Raw genomic sequence first — 9,518 nt, 5'->3', positions numbered from 1 at the left:
CTAAAAAATATTTTTATTGATTTCAGAGAGGAAGAGAGAGATAGAAACATCAGTGATGAAAGAGAATCACTGATTGGCTACCTCCTGCACGCCCCACAATGGGGATCAAGCCCACAACCTGGGCATGTGTCCTGACCAGGAATCGAACCGTGACCTCCTAGTTCACACGTATGCATACAAGGTCTTTGGTTGACCTTGTTGGTGTTAAGTTGTATGAGTTCTTTATGTATTTTGGGTACTGACCCCTTATCAGATGTATCCTTTGCAAATATCTTCTCCCATTCAGTAGGTTGTCTTTTTGTTTTGTTGATGGTTTCCTTCACTGTGCAAAATCCTTTTAGTTTGATGTACTCCGATTTGTTTACTTTTTTCTTTTGTCTCCCTTGCTTGAGGAGGTATATCCAAAAAGATATTGCTAAGACCAAGGTCAAAGGGTTTATTGTCTATGTTTTCTTCTAGGCGTTTTATGGTTTCAGGTCTAACATGTAAGTCTTCAATCCATTCTGAGTTGATTTTTGTATCTGGTGTAAGAAAGTGGTCCAGTTTCTTTTCTTTTTTATGCACGTATCTGTCCTGTTTTGCCAACACCACTTACTGAAGAGACTGTCTTTATCCCGCCGTATATTCTTGCCTCCTCTGCCTTATATTAATTGACCATAGAAGCAAGGATTTATTTCTGGGCTCTGAGAGGTCTTTCTAATACTACACATCCCTACCCATCACTCTGCTAATTAAACCTGCAACAGCCCCCCACCGTCCTCAGGATAAATGCCAACCCAGCAAACTATTCCCTCCTATGTGCAGCCCAACAGCTCGATTTTTTAAAAAAATCTGCACCCCAGTGTAACACATTCCCTTCTCTCGGGCCACGCTGAGCTAAAGCTTCTGAAATGCCATTCCCTTTTCTGACCTCTTTCTGTCTCACAGGCAACACTCCGGCTGATCACGCCTTCCCTTGATCTTCACCTGGCCAATTCCTGCTGCTCCTCAGGACTGACTCGCACTCCACGAAGCTCCTCCTGCCCGCCTGTCAAACCTCAGGCCTGACAGGGTGGCCAGGCCCTGCTCAGTGCTCACCAGCATTTCCTGGGCCTCCTTGCGGCTGAGTTGAAGTGACCCCGCTGTGTCCTCATCCAGCCCTGCTCAGTAAGCGCCCTTGTCATCCAAGCCCCCCTCCCCTTCCCCAGTAACCCGAGAGGCCATGAGCTTACAATGGCAGGGTCACAAGAGAGAGCGATTAGAGCTGAGATACCTGGTTTGATGCGCCGAGCCCCCAAGATGTCGGGGCTTGTTCCCTGCCACAGCCTCTCCTCTCCTGACGACCCCACGCAGCGTCCCTGCCCACAGGACATTAGCCTCTATGACAGCTTACATCCCACTGCTCCCACTGCCTTCTCCACTAGACCGTCAGCTTCTCGGTGGCAAGACTTCGTTTTCTTTTTCTCCCTCTAGTCTACTCCCTCCATCATTCTGCATGTAGAGTTGGCACTGAGTAAACATCTTTTTTAAAAAAAATTTGAAACGTGGGTTTCATTTTCAGTCCCAATACAGGAGAGACTTAAACTTAGAAGAAAATAAAACTGGACCTACCCAGGAAAGCAAGCAATTATAATCATCACATGTAATGGTCTCCTAAGAGTCCACTCTTTGAAATGAATGAAAAAATTTGGGGTGTCAAAATGGAGTGAAAAGAAAGGTCAGGACCAAAGGTAAGGAGAGAAGGGCCTGCATTCTCATGGGCCACCAGACAGCTTGGGTGAGAGGCTGCAAACTTCCCTGCCGTGGGCGCATCTGAGGAAAGGGCCACTCCCCGGTCTCTTAACCCACATCCCACTCCACCCTGCCTTTCCACCTGCTCCCGCCAATCTCCGTGAGCTGCTTTTATTTCATTCACTAAACAATTTATGAATTGAATTAAACTAAATGAGATGCAAATAAATTCCAGGCTTTCTCCCTCATTTTCAAATTACATTTTCAGTCCACTCGACCTGTTATAATCTCATAGTGATTTTCATTTAAGAGCTAAATGGATATGTGATTATTGTTACAGGAACTAACACTAGACAATTAAGTGTTGAGGTGTTGATAGATAAAGCTGTGTTCTGATTTGCATAAACATGATGCCAGCAAATCTAACCCTGGCAGAAATGCAGTTATAAGACCTGCGTGCCTAACTTCTGCTAATTACCAAGAGTCCCATTATTGAGGTTGTTAATATTCAGAGTTGGGATGATAGCCATTTTGTTTTAGGCCCACATTTTATCTTTATTTGGAAAACTCAGTCAAAATGCATAGCTGAGTACTACACGAGAAGGTGTGATTACTACGTATGATCAACTTCTACCATGCCAAGTATTAAAAGTCAATCACACAGCCTTGAAATCCAGTTATGAAGGATTTAGCTAATGACCTCCTTTCATTTTTGTCTTTAAAAAAAAAAAGAATATTTTTATTGCTTTCAGAGAGGAAGGGAGAGGGAGAGAGAGAGAGATGGAAACATCAGTGATGAGAGCGAATCATTGATTGGCTGCCCCCCTGGACACCCCACACTGGGGATTGAGCCCACAACCTGGGAATTGAACCGTGACCTCCTGGCTCATAGGTCGATGCTCAATCACTGAGCCACGCTGGCCAGGCCATTTTTGTCTTTAGAAAGATACTGTGCACAGCTTGCGACTCTGCAGATAGCCAGCAGAGGAAGCCAACATGGGAGCCAGCTGATAACCTGACGTGGACAATTAGACTCCAACTAGACAAAGGCGAACCCTAAGATGGAACGGCCTGGCTCTGCAGGGCGGTCACCTGGGTCGGTTGGATTTCAGCCCAACAACCCGGCATAAGTGATGAGCCAAGTTCTCTGGACGGCAAGCCTTCTACTCTCAGGGGCTCCGAGCATTTGTTAAACCCTGCCCTGCTCCACTGTGTCCTATTCTCCTACTGCTTATCTCCATCTGCAGTTATTCCAGTTATTGATTCATTTACTTATTATCTGCCCTCTTGCCCCTTTCCGCCCACCTCTGTGAGTGAGCGGCAGGAGGGGAGGGGTTTTGTGTGGTGTGCCCTGTATCTCCACTACATAGCACAGTGCCTGGCTCATAGTAGGCGTTCAGTGAACACGTGCCGGATTTGATGAAGCCTGGGATCCTTAGGATTGCCCCCTGGGGGTCAGAGACAGTCCTGAGTGCCGGATAAAGGACCAGAGCAGGCCCCAGATGACCTGGGTGCCCAGGGATCTAAACGGGAAGCTGTGTGGCCTGGCGGTTAAGAATGCCGGTACGTGAAACACACCGAAAGACGGAGCTGGGGCTGAGTCCCGGCTTTGCCATTTTCTACCCGTCGTGCCCTTGGATGGGTTATTTAACTTCCTAGACTCTGTGTTTTCTCACTGAAAAATGGAGATGATAATAGCTACCCCCATGAGGCTGCTGGAAATAAAATAATGTAAGTAAAGCATCTAAGGTAGCGCTTGTATCATGAAAGTTCTCAACAAATGTTATGTGTTAATTTTTTTTTTTAAATCTTCACCCAAGGATATTTTCCCCATTGATTTTCAGAGAGAGTGGAAGAGAGAGGGAAAGACAGAGAGAAATATCGATGTGAGAGAAACACATCGATTGGTTGCCTCCTGCAGGTGCTCCTACCAGGGCCTGGGCTGGAGAGGAGCTTGCAACCAAGGTACATGCGCTTGACCAGAATCGAACCCAGGACCCTTTGGTCTGCAGGCCGACACTTTATTCACTGAGCCAAACTGGTTCAGGCTGTTATGTGTTCATTTTTGAAAGATACAACTTGTAAGTTGCCTAGACTGGGGAGGCGAGGGTTGGTCAAAACTTCCTACTGTGGGTTGCTTCCCCCTGGGAAACCTGCCCTGATTCCCAGGCTGGGGGACAACTCCTCCTCTATCTTCTCCATGAGCCTGTAGGATGGTCCTGCATCTACATATTCCACCCAACTGTCAACTCCTTGAGTGTTTAGCAAATTACCCGGGAGGCACTGGCACCAGTTCGTCTGCTGAACTGGCCAACCAGCAGCGGGCGCTGAGGGAGAAGAAGGCGCGTGTGAAATGAGGCCCCAGGCTACCTGTAGCTGTAGCAGAAGGTCAGTCCCCCCATTTTCAATCCCAGGAAACGGTGTCAGTCCCCGAGGGATACATGGCTCCTATCGTCTGGGGGAAAGACCTGTCTTTTCCAGGGAGGCTCGGGAACGGGGACATTTCCTCTGCTCCCGAGGACGAAGTGCATCCCCTACCACTTGGTGGTGACAAGTTCGGTGGAACCACTTACCCGGAGCTTCCTGCCAAAGATGGTGACTTTGCCTTTAATCTGTTCCTTTCTTAGGCGCCACTCAATGGAGTTTAGGCCATTCTCCATGGGCAGGGAGATGTTGCAGCGGCCAATGGTGGGGGTGATGGTGCCCGCTAGGACGTGGGGCTCACTGTGGAAGCTGACACCCATCCCATTGGCATACATCACCCTCAGGGTCCCGTTATTACAGAGCTGGTAGCTGTTCCGCACTTGATCTGGAGAAATGCAAGTGGGGGCGGGGACAGGGAGATAAATTATCCACTCAGTCGCAAGAGAACAGAAGTCCTGTTTTTATAGGTTTCCATGGTGCTTCGCAGCTGTCAGTCTAAGGCGGCCTTCAATTAGCACACGCACAATGTTCAGGTGGGTAGCAGAGATGCTACTGATCCGTGGAAAGAAAAACATTATTAATATGTGGCACTCCAGAAACAATTGTGCCGTGATATTTTTCCTTTACTCGCTGAAGACTATTAATAGTGCATTTAAAGATGTCTATCGCCTACACAATTTGTGTCAATCAAATCCCTGATCTTTAACATATATGTTAGCTCAAATGGACAAAAATTAACAAAAACTACTAATATATATATATATATATTTTCCCCCCAAAGTGTATACACTTTTTTCCTGATAGCTCAATTGATGTTTCTTTCTTTTCAGATTTAACTCATTGGAATTAATTATTTAAAGTGTGTACATACATTTTTGGATACCACACACAATCATATATATACATGTATATTTATGTATTTTTTCCCTTTTGTCTACCATCTAACCTGAGGTTGATGGGTTAGCCACAGATCAGATCAACTGCAAATCAAGTATAGGATTCTTCAAGAAAATCAAGAGACACAGCAACCGTCCTGTCCCTGGTGACTCTGCTGCTGACTCCACCAACACGCCACTTCCACTCAAGAGAACCCTAAGGAGGTTCAGCTGGCATGAGGCAGATTGTGCCAGCGGGCGCTGATAACGGGCGCTTATCTGCCCGAATGGAACTTCCACGGGCCCATCAGACTTCTGACCTTTTCCTTTATCGGAAAGTTCCAGGAAGGAAATGCGAGTGAGAGACCCCTTTTACAGATATGTCACTTCCTGATTATTTGGCCAAAGGAGTCCAGCTGGGCTGGCCTCTGAGACGCGGGCTTCGGGGGCAGTGAGCACGCGTGTACCTGTCACTCCTGCGCCTGCAGCCGTCATGCTGGGAGACGGGATCTACATCATTAATCACTTGGCAGAGCAGAAATAGAGTCGCCGAAACAGACTCTGCTGCGGGATCGCAGTCCAGAAATGTCACCATTTATCTACTGAGAGGACACTTTTATCCTCTGACAACGGGCTAACCCACTGACATTCTATCTTAATTAAAAGAAAAATTAATCTGCACAGTGCCTTTTCTCGCCAGCCCCTGTGCTCGTCTGGACTGTGTGTCATGTCGAACAGCAACAGTAACCAGGGGGTGGTCAGACACCTTTGAGACCCCAGTCTTGGCAAGAGATTGCTAAAGAGCTGTGATGGCAGGACAACCGACGCCACAAACAAATGCCTGGGAAAGAGAATCAGACTGGGAGCCACACACACACAAACATGGGGGGCTCAAGAGAATCAACAACCTTTGAGAAGGTAGCCATGTGTCCTGGGGCGGTGGGGAGTGATGGAGAGAGAGGTGGGAGGTGGGGATAGCACGTGGAGATGAAAACTGACTGATATTTTCAGATAAGCCTGTAGACATTTCCAAACATTTCAATGGTTTGGTATCGATGACCTTCTCCTGAATCTGATTAAGTCGTTTTCTGCAAAGTTGAGCTCTTATAGAGTGTGTTTGCTGTGGATATTTCACTAAAACAGCAAGTGGAGGGGTGCTTTAGAGCTCTAGAAGTCTGCTGGGCTGGGTCTGGGGGTGGGTTTTGAGATTGGGGGGGCTTACCTTGCACCACTGTGTAGGAGGCCTCCACCGAAGACAGGTTGGTAATGACAGTGACGTCATCGTCACGGTTGGAGTTCTCAATGTCGATGGTGATGGATTTCTCCATTTCCCGGTGCAGACTGGTCACCACCCCCGTGGGGCGTGTCACATTGGTCAGGCGGCCCTCATGGTCATAGCTGGAGGACAGACACACTGTGGTTAGAACACAGCTGTTGGGGCTGAAGGCTTTCCCAACCCTCAGAACTACACAGAGAAAGGTCCATGGGGCCAGAGGAAGAGATTGGAAGGTGGGGTGACCAGGTGGTGCATCAGTCTGAGGCCCCTCGTCACAATCCTCAAAACCCCAGCCTGCCCTGAGAAACGGCGGTGGCACTTATACCTGCCTCAGCTCAGTGAAAACCTTTCACCTGCGGCAGGTGCACTTCATCATGCTCTTCCACGTCACTGGGAACACCAGCTTCTGAGCATCTTTTGCTCTTTGTGTGTCCCACAAAGCCCCCAAATTAACCTTCCTAAAAATGATGCTTCCTTATGTCACTTCTCTGCTGAGCTAACAACCACACTCTTCTTCCATTGTGGTTGCTCAATCAAACCAAGGCCTAGCATTTGAGACCATCCATGCCCATCTAGGTCTTCCACACTCATATAACCAACTCATACAACTCACTTGTCACCTCACGGTCCTCCAGACAGTCAGCCTGGGCCAAATGCACCTCCAGGCCTTGGCTCAAGCACAGCAGGCCTGGCTGCCTGTAACCTATTTTCTGACCTCATAGCCTCAAACCAACCCTGGCTCCACTTCCCTAGCAGCCTTTCCAGACAGTTTCCCAGTGACTCATTTGACCTCAGTTGTCCTCAGCACCCACATCTAGTATACCAGCAATCGAGCTCCTACCAGAAAGTTACCTGAAATTGAACCCTCCTTTTTGATGTGTCATCTTTTCTCAAAGTGTGGAGTGCTTTGAGTTTTTCCCACCTCCTTTTAGTAGGAGCTTCATTGTTCCATTTGATGGGGGCATTTCCCTACTCTGGAAGATCCATTGTATTCAGAAAGTGTGGGCCCTCCTTAAGCTCCAGGAAAGGGAAAGACACTCTTTTCATTTCAAGGTCTAAATGTCGAAGCCTTTGCTGTCTCCGAGATCAGCTTTGCTACTGGAGAGAAGGGATGAGAAGGAAGATGGAATATAGGAGATCATTTTGCTTGGAGGGTTAAAAAGAAGGGAAAACGACTCAACCTCCGGTGTGGGCCCCTCTGGATTGGAGGGAGACAGGGACACAGTTAGAGATGGGAGCTTGGGCAGCAGGTGCAGGGAGGAGGGCCTGAGGGAGGACTCTTGTGCACAGAACCCTGTGGCCTATTTGACGTAACCACTTAGTGCCTAGGATACACAGCACAGATGGAGGTGCTTGGCCAATGCTTCTGGAATAAAGAAATGCAGATCTGGCTCCTGACTTTCAGTGAAGTGAGGAATTTTGCTTCTGCGGCGAACTTGGAAGAGTCAAGCTCTGTGGATGTTGGAAGGCAGTGACCAAGTGGAGATTTCTTCCCAGGGATGAAAAGATGGTTCAATGTCCATAAATCAATCAATGTGATATATCATATAAACAAAATGAAGGATACAAATCCTATGATCATCTCAATAGACTTAGAAAAGAACAAAATTCAACATACATTTATGATAAAAACTCAACAAAGTGGGTACAGGGGAAATGCACCTCAACATAATAAAGGCCATCTATAACAAGCCCACAGCTAGCATCACACTCCATAGTATAAAGCAGAAAGCTTCTCATCTAAGACCAGGGAACAAGTCAAAGGGATGCCATTTTAGTCAATATAACATCAGAAATCCTAGGCAGAGAAATTAGGCATGAAAAAGAAATAAAGGCATCCAAATTGGAAAGAAAGGAGTAAAACTGTCACTATTTGCATGTGACATGATATTACATAGAAGACCCTAAAGACTTTACCAAAGCACTGTTAAAATTAATAAACAAATTCAGTAAAGTTGCAGGATACAAGATCAATATATAAAACCAGTTGCATTTCTATACAGTAATAACCACATAGCAGAAAGAGGAATTAAAAAGCAATCCCATTTTCAATTGCATCAAAAGGAATAAAATACCTAGGAACAAATTGAACCAAGGAGGTAAGAAACCTGTCACCGAAAACTATAAGACACTGATGAAGGAAATTGAAGATACAAATAAATGGAAACATATTCTGTGCTCATGGAGTAAAAGAACAAAGATTAAAAAAAATGTCCATACTACTCAAAGCAATCAACAGATTCAGGGCAATCCCTATCAAAAGTCCAATTCTTTCGAATAGTCAACAAGTAAAACTCCATCAAACTAAAAAATCAGCATAGGAAACCATCAACAAAATTAAAAGACACCTATTGAGTGGGAGAAAATGTTTGTAAATCATATATCTTGATAAAGTATTAATACTTAAAAAATATAAAGAACTCATACAACTCAATAACAACCCCAAACTACTCGATTAAAAAATAAATAGAACAAACAATTCTAAAATTTGTATGGAACCACAAAAGATCCCAAATAGCCAAAGCAATCTTGAGAAAGAAGAACAAAGCTGGAGGCATCATGCTCCCTGATTTCAAATTCTATTACAAACAGTACAATATTGGCATAAAAGCAGACACACAGATCAATGTGGAACAGAATAGAGAGCTAAAATAAACCCACGCCAATATGATCAATTAATTAACGACAAAGCAGCCAAGACTATACAATAGGGTAAAGGCAGTCTTGTCAATAAATGGTGTTCGAAAAACTGGACAGCAACATGCAAAAAATGGTACTTGTCCACTATTACACACTACTCACAAAAATTAAATGATTACAAACTCGAAAGTAAGATCTGAAACCATAAACGACCTAGAAGAAAACATAAGCGGTCAGCTCCTTGACATTGGTCTTTGTGATATTTTTTTTGGACTTGACACCAAAAGCAAAGGCAACAAAAGAATAAAAATCAACAAATGGGGCAACATAAAACTAAAAAAACTTCTGCACAGCAAAGGAAACTACTGATAAAATGAAAAGCACCTACTAAAAGGGAGAAAATATTTGCAAATCATATATCTGATAAGGTGTTAATATACCAAATATATAAAGAACTCATATAACTCAAATTATAACACCAACTTGCCCAGTTCAACCTATGAACCAGGAGGTTGAGGTTTGATTCCCAGTCAGGGCACATGCCCGGGTTGCGGGCTTGATCCCCAGTGCGGGGCTTGCAGAAGGCAGCCAAT

At 45.4% G+C, this 9,518-nt stretch overlaps 1 protein-coding gene across 9 annotated transcripts in view; it reads right to left on the bottom strand.

The window, feature by feature from the left end:
• Nucleotides 1-9,518, bottom strand: part of TENM2 (teneurin transmembrane protein 2) — a 1,214,660-nt gene that overhangs the window by 31,795 nt on the left and 1,173,347 nt on the right. For all 9 annotated transcript variants that reach the window (XM_005870581.2, XM_005870582.2, XM_005870583.2 and 6 more), the window contains 2 exons: nt 6,232-6,407; nt 4,284-4,519 (listed from right to left, as the gene is read on the bottom strand). In XM_005870581.2, coding sequence (XP_005870643.1) covers nt 4,284-4,519; nt 6,232-6,407 — 412 coding nt within the window. The remainder of the gene's footprint in view (nt 1-4,283; nt 4,520-6,231; nt 6,408-9,518) is intronic.

This window comes from Myotis brandtii, unplaced genomic scaffold, assembly GCF_000412655.1.
Source record: "Myotis brandtii unplaced genomic scaffold, ASM41265v1 scaffold32, whole genome shotgun sequence".
NCBI lineage: Eukaryota > Metazoa > Chordata > Mammalia > Chiroptera > Vespertilionidae > Myotis > Myotis brandtii.
This window is presented reverse-complemented; position numbering and strand designations above follow the sequence as displayed.